Source organism: Globicephala melas, chromosome 10, assembly GCF_963455315.2.
Source record: "Globicephala melas chromosome 10, mGloMel1.2, whole genome shotgun sequence".
NCBI classification, from domain to species: domain Eukaryota; kingdom Metazoa; phylum Chordata; class Mammalia; order Artiodactyla; family Delphinidae; genus Globicephala; species Globicephala melas.
This window is the reverse complement of record NC_083323.1, coordinates 67,030,061-67,050,396: the sequence shown is the minus strand read 5'-3', so window position 1 is coordinate 67,050,396 and position 20,336 is coordinate 67,030,061. Positions and strand designations below refer to the sequence as shown.

The 20,336-nt window shown below is 36.3% G+C and overlaps 1 protein-coding gene across 2 annotated transcripts in view; it reads right to left on the bottom strand.

The window, feature by feature from the left end:
• Positions 1–20,336, bottom strand: part of NELL2 (neural EGFL like 2) — a 378,238-nt gene that overhangs the window by 233,336 nt on the left and 124,566 nt on the right. For both annotated transcript variants that reach the window (XM_060305603.1, XM_030835328.2), the window contains exon 11: positions 1,260–1,351. In XM_060305603.1, coding sequence (XP_060161586.1) covers positions 1,260–1,351 — 92 coding nt within the window. The remainder of the gene's footprint in view (positions 1–1,259; positions 1,352–20,336) is intronic.

Below are 20,336 nucleotides of genomic sequence, written 5' to 3'. Positions count from 1 at the left end.
TGTTGCTAGATCTCACTCCAAGCCTTCCAATCCTTATATCTACCGTGGGACCTGCTCCACTCAAAACAGCATTGGTGAAGGGATGCTGACGGAGAAAAATCCATCTGGAAATATAGCTTCAGCAATTGTGTTAGTGTTCCTATGCCCCAGCTCCCTTAACTTTAAGATGGTAACCTACATCATGGGAGAGCTTATTTAAAGCCAAAAGAAGCAGCTAGAATACCTTATAATGGACGTGGACAAATCAGAGCTTTCACGTTCCAGAAACCAAATCTGTCACAGTTTTGCATCTTTATGTCTCTGCCTTGCTTATCCCAAATGTCTTCCAACTTAAGATGCACGAGGTATACAGCTGGATTTTTCAGATTCAACTTATCTTGGCAAAATTCTGAGGATTTTCCTTTCGCCAACACTTAATCATATGAATGCTCACAGTTTATTGCCAGCAGAGTAAATCACTTATCTTAATTTTCTAAATAACCTATACATACTAAATCATCCCCACAAACCATGTACAGGAGGCATCTGAAGAAGAAAATTAAGGATCAAATGTAAATGAACCCTAAAGCAGAAACTTTATATGTAGACAGTTTCCTTTAGACAGAATATGGCTTGAAATATAACATTATGGTCAAGGAATATAAAATCATAGTTTATAAAAGGTAAATGTGAAAAGTGTTATGAAACATATTTAGTTTTTCAATTAGTAGGTCAAGAAGTAGACTTAAAATGAATCACGTTTGCTTCAGAAGCATACGTCAAGAGCACATGTATAAAACATTCCCCTTAAAATTATTTAAAAGATTCCTCCCAAAGGAATTAAGATCAATATCAACCTCATCTCCATCCAACACCTAATTTTTATTAGGTAAATTTGGTTCTGATTTTAATTGGACTGATATTTATCACGAGTCAAAAGCAAGAGTGAGAACAGGCCGAGTCTAATTTTATCTAATACATTTTCTTCAAAACAGCAAACAAGGAGTTGATTTGTGTTTGGAAAATGTAAGACAACTTCATAAAACTTTAATATGACAAAAGAGTGTTTTTATTTATTGGGAAAATTATTTTACAACCACTAATTTACATGATTGCAAAAACAATGAGAATTTCTATACATTTGAGCTATAATTATCATCTTAATTTTTCTCTTTGCCTTAGAATTTTAAAGGTATTACAAGGGTGAGATTTTTAAAGGAACATTTACTGTGTTCATGTAACGGAAAGAAATTTGAAACACACATGAAGAGCTTCCTTACCTGGCACTCATAGAGAACACATACGCCAGAAGAGGAGTAGACCGTATTTCTTTCTCCTTCAAAATAGGTTCGTCCATGAAATTGGCATATAGCTTTGGAGTAAAAAAACATATATATTTTTTAAATGTTTCATTAAGAAAAATAGCTTACAGGTGTTCAGATCATTTTGCCACAATATTTCACATGTCCTTGTGACTTTTCAAGGTGTTTGAGTAACTGTAAACCTAAATTCAACCCAATATAAGGCACGTGTAGGCTCAAGTTATTTTCATGCCCATTAAGTTCAGAGAGTAAAATAAGGTACAAAAAGGATAAGGGGCAATGGCAAGTCAGAATTAAACTCTGAAAAAGGAGTGCTGATAAGCAGACTCAAAGCTAATTACTTGCCTGTTAGATGATGTCCCACTTCAGGGCACATTAAGCAGGTGCTCAAAGAGCTACAAATCAGGGGCAACACAAATATGAGAAAAGTTCATTTTTATATACCATTACAGAATTTTTTTTTTTTTTTTTTTGCGGTACGCGGGCCTCTCACTGTTGTGGCCTCTTCCGTTGTGGAACACAGGCTCCGGACGCGCAGGCTCAGCGGCCATGGCTCACGGGCCCAGCTGCTCCGCGGCATGTGGGATCGTCCCGGACCGGGGCACGAACCCGTGTCCCCTGCATCGGCAGGCGGACTCTCAACCACTGTGCCACCAGGGAAGCCCCATTACAGAATTTTAAAACAGAAAATTAGAAAGAAACTATTTTAATTCCAGTACATACATGTAAATGTTATGTTTTATGGGTTAGTATCATTTTATTTGTAAGTACATGTGGGTTAAGGCACCCTACTTAAGATGTCGAAAGGTCTTAATCTGGGCCTGCCTTGCTTCCATCACAATTAAATAAAATTTTAAGATAGAACTTCAGACTCTGGTGAAAACATTTTTAATGAGTGAAGATGCATACAAAGTATCAAAGAATTTTTTTGAGACTTTCAAAATATTTACAATTCACAGCAAACATTTAGCCAATGGAAACTGCTTGCTTGTTTTGAAATGAATGTTTCACACTACCTATGTTGACTCATCACCTAAACAGAGACAGATTTACCCTGAAGCTAATTAAGCTTAACTTTCAGTATCCTTCTTGGGCTTAGCCCTCCATTCTAAGGCTCTGAACCAACTTTTGTTTTCACAGATTTGCACTGTTTTCCTTTCAAAGGACACTCAATATCGTAGATGCTTTGGAGCTCCATAACATCTAGATCAACCCAAGCTAATCACTTCAAAAGACCAGAGGAAGCAGTCATCTGATAGGAAGAAAACTCAAGCAGTTTGTTAGCCCTATTTACTAAATCCAATTTTTAATTTTAACTACATGGATTTTACAAAAGGGGTGTGTATATTTCCTTTTAATTCCATTGTGTGCGTTAGAATAAAGTCCCTCTTCAGAATTTATACATCCCATTATCTTTAAAAGTATCACATTGCCTAAAAAAATTTATAACAAAGAAATTAGACATACTTCTATTAAATATTGAGTATATATATGGTTGTAGAAATATTCATATTTAAGCCAACTTTCATCTTTGCCCAAAAGTTAACTGATTATTTAAAAGCTGCACATTTAAATAATGGAAAGCGTGCACATTTTAAAAATGCCATCCTTCAGCTGATCTCCCTACTCAGCTTTTATTAACAAATTTCACTACATAATATATATTACTGGAAAATTGATTTTAAAGTTTTGGAGGTTGTTGGAAGTGAATACAACTTACTTGCATAAATTATATTACTTAAAAGCTGGCTGAAGCTTGCTCACTCATGAATATTCAAAATGAAAATAGGGAGTTGTCAGTTGCATACTATCTATCATATATGAATTACAATAGCATGTGCATTTACTTAATGAACCTGATTGATTGTAAAATGTCTATATCCAACGTGTAATTTTTAAGATTGTGCTTTGTTTTTTCTTATGAGATTCAATAACCTCAAAGTACCAAGATCTGGCTTATGGCATGTTCAATTATACTTAAGTACCACATTTTATAAGATAAGGAGAATAAATAAAACCTTCTTCTATTCAGCACCTGCCAGTCAAAGGTTCCTAAGCCTATTATATTATACAACTCGGTAACTGCAGTCTATTCAGGCCCAAGGGTACGTTGAAGAAAAAAATATGATGTTCCAAGTCTTTCTTAGAGCAGAGGGAAAAGGAAACACTGTAAAACCACAAAGGTAAATTCTTCTTATACAAAGTCTTATGATAATTTAATACTCATGCAGAGCAGATGGACCTTCTGCTCTAAACTCTTAATTCAAAAGACTCAAATAGGCAACTTGTGAGACAATAGGGCACCAAATGGAGCTTGGCAGAGCGAGAAGCACAAAACGAATGAGATCACAATTGCTTCATTTCCTTTCAAGCAATCAGCACAAACAGGGTGAATTTGGCTTAGAAAGAACCCAAAGTGAGTGATTTTTGTCTCGTTTCTTTTTTGATCAGTTGCTGTGATTCTCCATAATTCTGAGGTTTACTCTAAATACCTAGTAATGCCATCAGGGTATGCCTTCCCTAGGTTCTTTAGGGGAAAAATGTTAAGAAACTCAGAAATATATACATACATATATACATCTATAGGTATATATTCCTAATCATTCCTAAAAAATACTACAAGGAATCTTGAAAATCCATAAGGATGGCTCTGGGACGTAGGAGTAGACTGCAGGAGTAAAAGTCGTATTAATCTGTTGATACATTTAACAAATACGTACTGAGCTCCTGCTAACATGCCAGGTAGTCTGCTAGGTGCTAGGATTCAAAGATGAAAGAGACATGTTTCTACCCCTCACTACTGAGTTGGGAAGACAGACTCATACACAACTAACTATAATAAAAGCCAAGCTCAAGTGCTATAACTGAGAAATTCATAAGTGACAGGTAAACACAGGAGACCAAGTGGTAAACTGGGGGTGGGGGCGGGGGCACTGGATCAAAGGTGAGGAAACAAGGGCTGGAGAAGGACCCAGACTCCGGCAATAGCGACAAGTCATCATCACCCCAGGGATAAGGAACAGGGAGAGGAAATGGTTTTATTGGAGCCCACAGTGAGCCAGAGTTATGAAGGAGAGGCAGCCCAGTGGGAGTCGAAATCATGAGAGACACAGGTACCACCAGAAACCCAGCCTGGTGCAGGGAAGGAGCAGGGGAGAAACACCGCCAACTCTCTCTCCTCTGGCCTTCTATTTCCTGCCAGTGCATCCCATTGGCAAACCCTACCCAAAGCCAGCTGGCAAGGAGACCAGGGTGATACAGTCTGCAGAAGTCCAGCTCCTGGGGTACAGAGTAGGACAGAGAAAGACAGGTGGGGTGTGTGGGGTGTCCAGGAGAAAGAATAACCAACCCCCAGCACTGGTAGCTATCACAGTAATTCAATTTAGACCATGAAGAGAAATAGTTTACAAGGATAGGTTGCTTACAAGAGCATGAGAGAGTGGAACACAGTAAAAATAAATTTTAAAGAGGGAAAATTGAGACATTTAAAAAATACAGCTCTATTTAAAAAAAAAAAAAAAAAACCCAGATAGCTTATCAAAATGAGATCCATAAGCAAGGAGAAGGCAAAATGAAGGAACTGGACAGATCAAGTGTTAAAACAGAGGAGAGGAAACAGATTAGGTGCTGCCTTGATTTTAACCAAGGCTAGCCCCTGTAGGTATCAGGGACAAAGCCTCAGGGATAACAATGATCACTGTGGCTGCCACACTGACTGCAAGAAAGTCTCTAGAATCCCCTAACTGAACTGCACCTCCCTGCTTACCCTTCCCCAGCACAGTATAAGAAATCACTTCCTCAACAAAACAACAAAGGAATAATCACTTTGCTGTATTGATTTCTTCTTCAATTCAATTGCATTAACATGTTCATAGACAGAGGCTTCATTTCTTTCCTAGTTTTGGGGTGTGTGTGTGTGTGTGTGTGTGTGTGTGCGCGCTGGTGTGTGCATATATAGCAATAAGTTTCTTGTGACATAACTCTGGATACCTATGTCCAAATCATTTACCAGCTTAAAGCAGAATTATGCCAACTAGGCTGCATTTTCAAAGATCTATGCTAAGTGATTTACTGAGTATATTACATGTACATATTCGAAGGTAACGAAGCCTCTACAGGGAAGGGTATTAATTCATTGATACAGTCTTATCCCCTTGCAGACTAAGAAGCTAAGCCCCCATGCAGTCAGACTAACCCATAGCACTACTGCTACTCTTAAATTATTAATATTAACCAATGTCAAAGGCATATTCACTATGACTCTCATACACACACACACACACACACACACACAACACCATACACACACACCAGGGGGTACCGTTCACATCGTGTGAATTATGTCACTCAGAGCTGTCCAATGAACAGTCTATTAAGCCATAGGGAGAGAAATTAACTAGAACTTGGGGAAATTCAATAGGATGCTGTAACAATTGGTATACATGTTTTACCAAGGTTATATTAAATATCACTAATCACATAGTTAATAGCACCATAATTATGAGAAAATCTGAAAAAGCAATTAATCTGAATTATTTTCACTGAATCTCTCCTCTGTTTTAACAATTAACAAGAAATAAGAAGACAGGAAATGCAACAGATGCAAATTTGAGACTCCTCAGTTATAAAAATGTGAAAAGGAATTTATAGAACAGATTGAGAAATGGATAAGTGAAAGAAGCCAGTAAAACTCTAAAAGCTATAAGTTACACATTAAAATCATGATTCATTGGTCATTAATGCAAAGATAGAAAATGCAGATCCCTCTAATGAGATCTAAATCAACTTCTGCAAACCTTTGTAGAAAGAATTATCCAAACCTATCTAACAATATTTTAGAATATAAAAGCAAATAGACATACATTTCACTTATAAACATTTCCTCAGTGACTATATATTTAGATTCTTTTTATTACTGGATTGAAAATACATGAGTCTACACTAAATTTCCCTATTGGTATCAACACAGAGGGCAGACAGCAGAGCAAGAAGAACTACAATCCTGCAGCCTGTGGAACAAAAACCACATTCACAGAAAGATAGACGAAAGACGAAAAGGCAGAGAGCTATGTACCAGATGAAGGAATAAAATAAAACCTCAGAAAAACAACTAAATAAAGTGGAGATAGGCAACCTTCCAGAAAAAGAATTCAGAATAATGATAGTGGAGATGATCCAGGACCTCAGAAAAAGAATGGAGACAAAAATCCAAAAGATGCAAGAAATGTTTAACAAAGACCTAGAAGAATTAAAGAACAAACGAACAGAGATGAACAACACAATAACTGAAATGAAAACTAAACTAGAAGGAAGCAATAGCAGAATAACAGAGGCAGAAGAATGGATAAGTGACCTGGAAGACAGAATGGTGGAATTCACTGCTGTGGAACAGAATTAAAAAAAAAAGAATGAAAAGAAGAGAACACAGCCTAAGAGACCTCTGGGACAACATTAAATGCAACAACATTCGCATTATAGGGGTCCCAGAGGGAGAAGAGACAGAGAAAGGACCAGAGAAAATATTTGAAGAGATTATAGTGGCAAACTTCCCTAAAATAGGAAAGGAAATAGCCACTCAAGTCCAGGAAGTGCAGAGAGTCCCATGCAGGATAAACCGAAGGAGAAACATGCCAAGACACATAGTAATCAAATTGGCAAAAATTAAAGACAAAGAAAAATTATTGAAAGCAGCAAGGGAAAAATGACAATAACATACAAGGGAACTCCCATAAGGTTAACAGCTGATCTCTCAGCAGAAACTCTACAAGCCAAAAGAGAGTGGCATGATATATTTCAAGTGATGAAAGGGAAGAACCTACAACCAAGATTACTATACCTGGCAAGGATCTCATTCAGATTCGATAGAGAAATCAAAAGCTTTACAGATAAGCAAAAACTAAGAGAATTCCGCACCACCAAACCAGCTCTACAACAAATGCTAAAGGAACTTCTCTAAGTCTGAAACACAACAGAAGAAAAGGACCTACAAAAACAAACCCAAAACAATTAAGAAAATGGTAATAGGAACATGCATATCGATAATTACCCTAAATGTGAATGTGTTAAATGCTCCAACCAAAAGACACAGGCTTCCTGAATGGATACAAAAAACAAGACCCATATATATGCTGTCTACAAGACCCTACCTCAGACCTAGGGACACATTCAAACTGAAAGTGAGGGGATGGAAAAAGATATTCCATGCAAATGGAAATCAAAACAAAGCTGGAGTAGCAATTCTCATATCAGAAAAAATAGACTTTAAAATAAAGAATGTTACAAGAGACAAGGAAGGACACTACATAATGATCAAGGGATCCATCCAAGAAGAATATAAAACAATTATAAATATATATGCACCCAACATAGGAGCACCTCAATACATAAGGCAACTGCTAACAGCTATAAAAGACGAAATGGACAGTAACACAATAATAGTGGGGGACTTTAATACCTCACTTAAACCAATGGACAGATCATCCAATATGAAAATTAATAAGGAAACACAAGCTTTAAATGACACAATAGACCAGACATATTTAATTGATATTTATAGGACATTCCATCCAAAAACAGCAGATTACACTTTCTTCTCAAGTGCACATGGAACATTCTCCAGGATAGATCACATCTTGGGTCACAAATCAAGCCTCTGTAAATTTAAGAAAATTGAAATCATATCAATCATCTTTGCTGATCACAACAATATGAGATTAGAAATGAATTAAAGACAAATAAATGTAAAAAACACAAATACATAGAGGCTAAACACTACGTTACTAAATAACCAAGAGATCACTGAAGAAATCAAAGAGGAAAACAAAAAATACCTAGAGACAAATGACAATGAAAACACGACGATCCATAACCTACGGGATGCAGCAAAAGCAGTTCTAAGAGGGAAGTTTATAGCTATACAAGCCTACCTCAAAAAACAACAAAAATCTCAAATAAACAGTCTAACTATACACCTAAAGGAACCAGAGAAAGAAGAACAAACAAAACCCAAAGTTAGCAGAAGGAAAGAAATCATAAAGATCAGAGCAGAAATAAATGAAATAGAAACAAAGAAAACAATACCAAAGAATAATAAAACTAAAAGCTGGTTCTTTGAGAAGATAAACAAAATTGGTAAACCATTAGTCAGACTCATCAAGAAAAAGAGGGAGAGGCCTCAAATCAAGAAAATAAGCAATGAAAAAGGAGAAGTTACAACAGACACCACAGAAATACAAAGCATTCTAAGAGAGTACTACAAACAACTCTATGCCAATAAAATGGACAACCTGGAAGAAATGGACAAATTCTTAGAAAGGTATAACCTTCCAAGCCTGAACCAGGAAGAAATAGAAAATATGAACAGACCAATCACAAGTAATGAAATTGAAACTGCGATTAAAAATCTTCCAACAAACAAAAGTCCAGGACCAGATGGCTTCACAGGTGAATTCTATCAAACATTTAGAGAAGAGCTAACACCCATCTTTCTCAAACTCTTCCAAAAAACTGTGGAGGAAGGAACACTCCCAAACCCATTCTATGAGGCCACCATCACCCTGATACCAAAACCAGACAAAGATACTACAAAAAAAGAAAATTACAGACCAATATCACTGATGACTATAGATGCAAAAATCCTCAACAAAATACTAGCAAACAGAATCCAACAACACATTAAAAGGATCATGCACCATGATCAAGTGGGATTTATCCCAGGGATGCAAGGATTCTTCAATTTATGCAAATTAATCAATGTGATTCACCATATTAACAAATTGAAGAAGAAAAACCATATGATCATCTCAATAGATGCAGAAAAAACTTTTGACAAAATTCAACACCCATTTATGATAAAAACTCTCCAGAAAATGGGCATAGAGGGAACCTACATCAACATGATAAAGGCCATGTATGACAAACCCGCAGCAAACATCATTCTCAATGGTGAAAAACTGAAAGCATTTCCTCTAAGATCAGGAACAATACAAGTATGTCCATTCTCACCACTATTAATCAACATAGTTTTGGAAGTCCGTGCCACGGCAATCAGAGAAGAACAAGAAATAAAAGGAACACATATTGGAAAAGAAGAGGTAAAACTGTCACTGTTTGCAGATGACATGATACTATACATAGAGAATCCTAAAGATGCCACCAGAAAACTACCAGAGCTAATCAATGAACTTGGTGAAGTTGCAGGATACAAAATTAATGCACAGAAATCTCTTGCATTCCTATACACTAATGATGAAAAATCTGAAAGAGAAATTAAGAAAACACTCCCATTTACCATTGCAACAAAAAGAATAAAATACCTAGGAATAAACCTACCTAGGGAGGCAAAAAACCTGTATGCAGAAACTATAAGACACTGATGTAAGAAATTAAAGAAGATACAAACAGATGGAGAGATATATCATGTTCTTAGATTGGAAGAATCAATATTGTGAAAATGACTCTACTACCCAAAGCAATCTACAAATTCATTGCAATCCCTATCAAATTACCAATGGCATTTTTTACAGAACTAGAACAAAAAATCTTAAATTTTGTATGGATTCACAAAAGACCCCGAATAGTCAAAGCAGTCATGAGGGATAAAAACGGAGCTGGAGGAATCAGACTCTCTGACTTCAGACTATACTATAAAGCTACAGTAATCAAGACAATATGGTACTGGCACAGAAACAGAAACACAGATCAATGGAACAAGATAGAAAGCCCAGAGTTAAACCTGCACACCTATGGTCAACTAATCTATGACAAAGGAGGCAAGGATATACAATGGAGAAAAGACAGTCTCTTCAATAAATGGTTCTGGGAAAACTGGACAGCTACATGTAAAAGAATGAAATTAGAACACTCCCTAACACCATACACAAAAATAAACTCAAAATGGATTAGAGACCTAAATGTAAGACCAGACACTATAAAACTCTTAGAGGAAAACATAGGAAGAACACTCTTTGACATAAATCACAGCAAGATCTTCTTTGATCCACCTCCTAGAGTAATGGAAATAAAAACAAAGATAAACAAATGGGACCTAATGAAACTTCAAAGCTTTAGCACAGCAAAGGAAACCATTAACAAGATGAAAAGACAACCCTCAGAATGGGAGAAAATATTTGCAAACGAATCAATGGACAAAGGATTAATCTCCAAAATATATAAACAGCTCATGCAGCTCAATATTAAAAAAACAAACAACCCAATCAGAAAATGAGCATAAGACCTAAATAGACATTTCTCCAAGAAGACATACAGATGGCCAAGAAGCACATGAAAAGCTGCTCAACATCATTAATAATTAGAGAAATGCAAATCAAAACTACAATGAGAAAAAAAAAAAAAAAACTACAATGAGGTATCACCTCACACCAGTTAGAATGGGCATCATCAGAAAATCTACAAACAAAAAATGCTGGAGAGGGTGTGGAGAAAATGGAACCCTCTTGCACTGTTGGTGGGAATGCAAACTGATACAGCCACTATGGAGCACAGTATGGAGGTTCCTTAAGAAACTAAAAATAGAATTACCATATGATCTGGCAATCCCACTACTGGGTATATATGCCAACCATAACTGAAACAGACACATGCACCCCAATGTTCATTGCAGCACTATTTACAATAGCCAGGTCATGGAAGCAACGTAAATGCTCATTGACAGACGGATGGATAAAGAAGATACAGTACATATATATACAATGGAATATTACTCAGCCATAAAAAGGATTGAAATTGGGTCATTTGTTGAGACGTGGATCGATCTAGAGACTGTCATACAGAGTGAAGTATGTCAGAAAGAGAAAAACAAATATTGTATATTAACGCATATATGTGGAACCTAGAAAAATGTTACAGATGAACTGGTTTGCAGAGCAGAAATAGAGACACAGATGTAGAGAACAAACATATGGACACCAAGGGGGGAAAGCTGCGGGGGTGGGGGTGTGATGAATTTGGCGATTGACATGTATATACTGATGTGGATAAAACTGATGAGTAATAAGAACCTGCTGTATAAAAAAATTAATTTAATTTAATTTAAAAATTTAAAAAAGTTAAATGAAATAAATTCATTTTAAAATAATAATAATGCATTTTGGGAAAAAAAAGAAAAAAAAAATAAAAATGATACAACACAAAATTAAAGGTTATAGATACCAAGAAGAAAAACAGTATAATTCACTTAGTGAGAAATGGGATTTATAATTTCTTTAAAATTCTCTTTGAAAACACCAGTTATCAGTGATCTTTAAATTGTTTAAGCTGTCTGTTAAGGGCAGAGTTGTATAAAGTAGTGGCTTTTACATGATGTTCTTTCTAATCTTGATTTCCACTGGGAGGGCTCTTAAAAACCCCATGTACAATGGCAATTATTTCATTTTGAGTCAACATGATACTTATTTGTTAGTTATATACAAATCAAAACTGTTGGATGAGGGGCTTCCTGGTGGCGCAGTGGTTGACAGTCCGCCTGCCAATGCAGGGGCCACGGATTCGTCCGGGAAGATCCCACGTGCCGTGGAGCGGCTGGGCCCGTGAGCCATGGCCGCTGAGCCTGCGCTCCTCAACGGGAGAGGCCACGTCAGTGAGAGGCCCGCGTACCGCAAAAAAAAAGGAAACTGTTGGATGAGAAAATATCTCATTAACTGTAATTATGTATAAGTATATTTTTATTATAGCTTTTAAAAAAGAATGCACAATAAATGTATTCATGAAACAGGCTAAGATTCTGTGGAGTCAAACAAAAAAATCTGAAAGTGTTTCAATATTCTTAAAAGACTCCAATCAGTCATGCTGCATTTATCCAGCCCACAATCTTGTTTGAAATCTGGACTCACTTGGAGTCAATTCTTAACAATATGGTTGTAATAAAAGTTTTGAGCACTAAGTGCTATAAATTAATTTTCCCTCTTTCTACAATGCTTAAATTTCTATTAGAGCACTGAACCCATTTTTCCTTTCCTCTAGTTAGTTGTACATTTTTTTTTATCTTTCCTACATGAGATGGGGGCAGTGTCTTAATTTGTCTTTGGATCTTGTACTCAGCACCCAGCACTGGCCATTAATAAATTTTAAAGGTTTGTTGAATTTTTTTTTGTAAGTTCTCTTCTAGCTTCCTATTTGATGAAAAGCCTGAAAACAAGAAAATTGGCCTCTCTGATCTTCATGTGTCCCTTTATATTTGGCCCTATCCTTTGATTTTGCCTCTTATAATAAAGGCCCTATAAATTGGGTCTCACAGAAATATTTTGCCTTTTCTGTTAAATGGCAGCTTATTCTCCACTGAAGTAGAACTGGAGCACTTGAAATGGGAGCAGATCTATCAGTTACTGAAAAATAGCTGGCTACTCAAAGCAGTATGAATAATACAAGACAACACAGACAACGGAAGTCTGCTTGGACAATTTGATGACAAAACCTTCTCCTTTCTCTACATAAAGCCAGTTTTTATGAATCAATGCTGTTTAAATGATCAAAATTTCAGTGTTTAAATAATTCACAAATTCATTAATTATACATGATTGCCTCCTTTAACTAAATCTCATTAATTGTTTGGGAATTTAGTTGTTTGCAAAACTAATATCAGAGTTTAGGAAATGAGAGCATGAGAGCAGATGCACAAACCTCCTTTCTCATCCTATATATATCATGTCCTTGCACTTCTAAAGGACCAAAGAGTGCTTCTCCTAGGGGGCCTTAATTTAGGTCAGTAGCCTATTCTTCCAAAACGAGAACAGGCCCTGAAACACCATAAATCTAGCAGTAGTGAGGGGTTAGGAGGCAAAGGAGGATAAAAATAACTTCCAGAATACAACAAAAGCATAAATTCTAACACCCTAACCAGATCAGCCTTTGGTTAGAAGGGTAGATACTGGGAAACAAGAATTGGATATTTAGAAGATCATAGCAAGAAGGCCAAGTCTATAGATGGAAGGAGGAGTTCAGTACTTTTGCCCCTAATTTGATTCTACCTATTTAAATTGTAACTAAGATAGATCCTGAAATTCTTTTCATTTAGCTACCTTTCTACCACTGGCCCCTATTCTTGATCCTACCTCACATACCACAGGATGGATTCTTTTAAAAAAGACAATGTAATCAATTCATTTAGTCTCCTGGGGATAAGAAAAATAAATTTAATGAGTGAAGGTAAAGATTTGGAGGAAAACATAATATTCATGTCAATACATGAACACATTTAAAGTGACAACATGAACATACATGAGGTGACAGCTTTTACAAAGATAACATAATATATAATATAATATGGAAACTGCCACACACTGCTAGTTCAAAGCCAGAACTAGAACTCCTCTGAAAAACAGACTTCTGTGTACATTTTCTTACCACTAAGAATCCAGTGACCTCAGTCAAAATTTAAATGCCTAATCTCTAGTTTAACTTTGAGGAGTGTATTTCCAAAATGACTGGCACCTTTTAGACATATGCTGTTTCATTATTATATTGACAAAGATACTGAATGTTTTGTGAATTGTAAAGCATGATCCTTTTCATTATAAACCACACACTAGTGCTCAACTAAGAGATTACAAGTAAAGACCCTGAAAGAGTGATTGTGCAATTTTAAAATAGCATCTGTGTACAGGCAAAACAAAGAACGTATGGTAGGGGGTGGGGCCTGGGGAAGGTTGCTGTCTTAGGAGGACATATTTTAAATGTAGTTGTCTGAGTGGTATATTAATAACGCCTTCTATTATGCAAAGCGTATGAGCCAAGGGAAGAGAAGAAGCCAAAGGTTAAGGGGAGCCAGCTCCGTGTAGAATAAGACATGCAGACGGACAGCACACTGAGGAGGGAGGAGAGAGCAGAGGAAGCAACGGAGGACAAAAAAATTATAAAGCATAAATTGAGATGGAGCAGGAGAAAGGAAAGCAGAAAGCAACGAAAGTTTAAACAAAAGGAAACTTGCAACAAGAGTGGCAACACCTGGTGGAAATAAGAAGCATTTATGATAACCTCCTGTCCACCAGGCACTGTCCTAGGAAGGCGCCTTCCTGCCTTCAAGGAGCATTCAGTCTAGTGTGGGAAACAGAGAAGCACACGTACGAGGAAATCCACACAACTCAGAGGAAGAAAAACGTCTTACGAGAGTGAACTGGAAATGATTTCCAGCAGAGGGTCATTTGAAAATGACCACTGAAGGAGAATCGCTTTAATGTGATTTAAATCAGAGACAGAGTACTCATGATACAGTCAGAGACCAGAATAGAATAATAATCATAAGACTTCGGATCCAGATCCTAAAGAACATCTCATCAGGATACCTTTATAAGCTGGAATTCATTTATGATCAGTTGATTTTATAACCAATTTATATACTCCCAATCTACTGGGCCAACAGTTCTCAACTGTGGATGCATATTAAAATCACTTGAAGAACATTTAAAACTCTATGCCCAGCTGCATAATAATAAGAATCTCAGAGGGTAGGACTTGGGCTTCTTTATTTTTTAACACTGCCCACGTATACAGCTAAGCTTGAAAACTATATTTCTATGCAGAGGAAAAAGAACTAGGAAAAGAGAACATTAGAATTAACATTTAAATAAGGACAGTCACATAGATATTCAGTAGAAGACTCTTTATTCTATGTTATCTGGACAGGTATTTGGTCCATAGTTTGAAAAAAACCAGTTAAAGTGAGAAATCATAGACAACAGTAAATATGTACCCGAAACATTTTAATTAAAAACACATCCTCACACATTCAACGTTTTGAAGTAGAACACTTTTCTTCAGTATGGATTCTCTGACTGTGCTTCATCGTAATCTTGATTATATAAATAAAATGTAAAATGTGTTGCTCATAATTTCTAAGTTTTTGTTTGTTTGTTTTAAGGGAAACAAGACAGACACTCATGAAGCAATCTATAGAGAGATCATTCTTATCCTATGCTTTCTTTCACGTTTTACAACTGTCTTACTGACACCTAGTTCAAGAGGATATTTTTTAGCAGTATGAGTTTATCATCTTTTCCCAAAGCACTCAACTTTTATTAAAGTTTCATTGGCTTGCATATTATGAATATGTATTTATAGCATTTCAATAGTATTTCTTTTCACATTCATATTTCATTGGCTTGCATATTATGTTATGAATATGCATTTATAGCATTTCAATAGTATTAGAATTACAGTACAAATACAGTTGCCATAAACAGGTTTGGGAACAAACATCTACCTCTTGGTTAGCATGCAAATCTAACTTACGTTGTCATGGCAGCGTAAGTGTACAGGTTTAGCCTCAAGTTCAGCTGATACTTTTTTTTTAACAGCGCCAATGGAATCACAGAGGAGTGTTTCTCTGATCACTTGGAGATCTTATTTAAATGAAGATCCTCGTTAGGTAGATCTGGAATGGGGCCTGAGATTCTGCATGTCTCACCAGCTCCCCAGTGATACTGATGCTGCCGGTCCAGTGATCACATTTTGGGTAACAAAGCTGTAGACCATTGATTATTAACCCAGCTTGCACATAAGAATCACCCAGGGAGTTTGTTGAAACTACCAATTTGTGGCACCCAGACCAATTAAATCAGAATCTCCAGGGGAGGGGCCTGGGCATGAGTAGTTTGTAACAGCGTTCAGGTGATTCCAGTGTATGGCCCGTGCTGAGAATCACCTGTGTAGATTAATCCATCTAGTCAATTCAGTGATCTTTTAATATACATCTCCATCCTGGATAATATCAGAGAGTAACTGATAGGATGTTACTAAAAGAATTTGGCCAAAATTATTTTAGTCTTATGCTATAGTTAAGGATAACATCATAAACCTAAAGTTCTATTTCCAGTGGCATCTTAACTTCTAAATCATTTTCTTATGTTTATAACTATAAAAAAGTAATAGGAGTAACGGAAGTGGAAGACAAGGGAGAGGGTGAAGGAGAGGGAGGGGACGCCAGGGAGAGACAGAGAAAGAGAGAGAATTCATACACCCTGTAAGACTAAAGATTAAGCCTCGTTAAATACAGCTGTACTTGTATTTTGGGACAAAATATTTGTTAAAATACATCACTTTTTCTTATTTTCAGGCAATTTTCCCCCTTAGGGAGCCAATTAAGCAAAATTTTCTACAGCTATGCTAAATGAAACATTGAGGTTAAAATGTTAAACACATTAAGTCTGGAAATTAAGAATTAAATTACCCCCAAATTTAACACTTCTCATAATAATACGTCAAAATGTGATCACATTCCCCCAAAGCCTCTGGAATTAAGAAGTGAAAGGGCTTCCTACAATTTTTTATGCCTTTGAAGATACTATCACATGTATTGCTGCATTTCCCCTCACCTCCATTTATTAAGAAGAAAATTATGGAAATGTTCATTCTCATCCTCTCGATAAATACTTCTTGAATAGCCACTATACACCACACACTGTGCTCAGCACTGGGGACACAGACGTGAACAGAAAGAATGAACTTTGCCCTCATAGAATCTGCAATATAGAGGAGGATTCAAAGACAACTAACCAGGCAGATATGCAATAACTGAAGGTTAACACTAAGTAAAGAAAACAAACAAGAATCAGGCACTGAATAACTAGGAGGGTATTTTAGATTTGATCAGGGAATACTACTTTGGATTGATCAGGGAATACCTCTCTGAGGAGATGAAATTTTAGCTGAGACTGAAGGCTGAGAGGACCTAATGTGGGAAAAACGACAGGAAAAATATTCCAGGCAGAAGGGGAAATTAGCTTGGCTTATTTGAGAAACAATGAGTTCCAGCACAGAATTTTTTACTTACCTATTGTTACTGATTTCTAGCTTATTTGCATGTGGTCAGATAGTATACCCTATATAATTTAATTCTTTGAAATTTGTTGAGATGAGCTTCATCATCCAGTACATAATCAATATTTGTGAATGTTCCATAGGTGCTTAAAGGAACACATAAAGTGCACTTTGGGAGAGTAATGGTCTATATAGGTCCTTTAGGTGTGGACTGTTAATCACATTCAAGTGCGCTGTATTCTTAGTGATTTTTTTGTGTGCTTGTATTCTGTCAATTCCTGCAACTTCATTCTGACTGTGAATTCATCTATTGCTCCATGTAGTTCTGTCAATTTTGTTTCATATATATTGAGGCTATATTATTAGGTGTATACAAATTTAAACTGCTATGTCTTATGTATGGAATCTAAAAAAAAAAATGGTTATGAAGAACCTAGGGGCAGGACAGGAATAAAGACGCAGACATAGAGAATGGACTTGAGGATACGGGGAGGGGGAAGGGTAAGCTGGGACGAAGTGAGGGAGTAGCATGGACTTATATATACTACCAAATGTAAAATAGATAGCTAGTGGGAAGCAGCCACATAGCACAGGGAGATCAGCTCAGTGCTTGTGACCACCTAAAGGGGTGGGATAGGGAGGGTGGGAGGGAGATGCAAGAGGGAGGAGATATGGGGATATATGTATATGTATAGATTATTCACTCTTTTATAAAGCAGAAACTAACACACCATTGTAAAGCAATTATACTCCAATAAAGATGTTCAAAAAATTTTAATTAAAAAAATTGTTATGTCTTCCCTGTGATTTGAAATGTTATCATTATCAAGTAACTGGTAATACCTTTTGCCTTAATGTCTACATTGTCTGATATTAATTGGGAGAAACTAGCTTTCTTTTCCATGGGCTTTTTACTATTCTTTCACTTTTAAATTTTCTGTATCCTTATGTTTTAGATGTGCATCTTTTAAACAGTAGAGTTGGATTTCATTAATTCAGTTTCAAAATATTTATTTTTTAAATGGGATCATTTACATTTAATGTAAATTAAATTTTAAATCTACTACATTTAAAATCTACTATCTTGTGTTTTTTCCCTCTGCCTATGCTGTTTCTTTTTCTCCCTGTTTTATAACTTATTTTCTATTGTTTTTTTTCAATCTATTTTCCCTTACACTCAATAACACATTTTAACACATTTTACTCCCTGCTATATTATAATGTTATTGTTGTATTTTAAAATTAATTCTATATATTCTTAAATAAGATCTTGTGAGAATGATGATAATTGTCTTATTCTATCAATATTCATTTAGGTTTACTCACATGAACTTCATTTTTTCAGCTTTTTATATTTCTGAAACATTTTTACTTCATCTATGAAATTATTCTTATTAAAAACAGAATTCTAGTCAGGAACTCTTTTCCTTCTGTATATTGAAGATATCATTTCACTCCCTTTTGGCTTCACCTGTTGTTATTGAGAAGTCAGTGGACACAATTTGGAAGGAGAATAAAGTTAGAGGACTGACTCTACCCAACTTCACTACTTACTATTAAGCTACAGTAATCAAGAGAATGTGATACCGGCAGAAAGAATAGACAAATAGATCAATGGAACAGAATAGAGAGCCCAGAAATAGACTCCCCATAAATCTAGTCACCTGATCTTTGAAAAAGAAGCAAAGGAAATGCAATGAATCAAAGGCAGTCTCTTCAACAAATTCTGCTGGAACAACTGGACGTGCAAAAAAATAAATCTCGATCCATCACAAAAATTAATTCAAAATGGATCATAGAACTAAACGTAAAACACAAAACTATAAAACTCCTAGAAAATAACAGAGGAGAAAACCTAGATGACCTTGGGTATGGTGATGCCTTTTTAGATACAACACCAAAGGCAAGGTTCATGAAAGAAATGATTGATAGCTAGACTTCATTAAAATTTAAAACTTCTGCTCTGCAAAAGACAATGTCAAGAGAATCAGAAGATAAGCCACGGATTGGGAGAAAATATTTGCAAAAGATACATCTTTTTTTATTTATTTATTGTTTTGCGGTACGTGGGCCTCTCACTGTTGTGGCCTCTCCCGTTGCAGAGCATAGGCTCCAGACACGCAGGCTCAGCGGCCATGGCTCACGGGCCTAGCCACTCCGCGGCATGTGGGATCCTCCCGGACCGGGGCACGAACCCGTGTCCCCCGCGTAGGCAGGCGGACTCTCCACCACTGTGTCACCAGGGAAGCCCAAAAGATACATCTTGATAAAGGACTGTTACCCAAAATATACAAAGAACTATTAAAACTTAACAACAAGAAAACAATCCGATTTAAAAATGGACCAAAGACCCTAACAGACACTTTGCCAAAGAAGATTCTCAGGTGTCAAATAAACATCTGAAAAGATGCTCCACATCATATGTCATGAGGGAAATTCAAATTAAAACAATGAGATACCACTACACACCTATTAGAATGGCCAAGATCCAGAGCACTGATAATACCAAATGCTGGAGAGGATGTAGAACAACAGGAACTCTCATATATTGCTGATGGGAATGAAAAATGTTACAGCCACTTTGGAAGACAGTGCAGCAGTTTCTTATAAAACTAAACAAACTCTTCCTATGGGATCCAGTAACTGCTCTCCTTGATATTTATCCAAAGTAGTTGAAAACTAATGTCTACACAAAAACCTGCACACAGATGAATGTTGCAGCTTTATTCAAAACGTCCAAAACTTGGAAACAACCAAGATGTCCTTCCATAAGTGAACGGATAAATAAACTGTGGTACAGCCAGACAATGAAATATTATTGTGCTAAATTGAAATGAGCTGTAAAACTATGAAAAGACATAGAAGAACCTTAAATGCCTATTACTAAGTGAAAGGAGCCATCTGAAAGGCTACATACTGTATGATTCCAAATATATGACATTCTGGAAAAAACAAAACTAAGGAGACAATAAAAAGATCAGTGGTTGCCATCAGCTTGGGGAAGAGGGATGAATAGGCAGAGCACAGAAGATTTTTAGGGCAGTGAAAATACTCTGTATGATATCATAATAACAGATATATGTCATTAAACATTTATCCAAACCCATAGAATGTATAAGCCAAGAGTAAACCCTAAGATAAAATTATGGACTTTGGGTGATTATGATGTTCAGTTGGTTCATTCTTGGTAACAAATGTACCATTCTGGTGAGAGATGTTGATAATAGGGGAAGCTATGCATATGTGGGGTGACAGAGTATATGA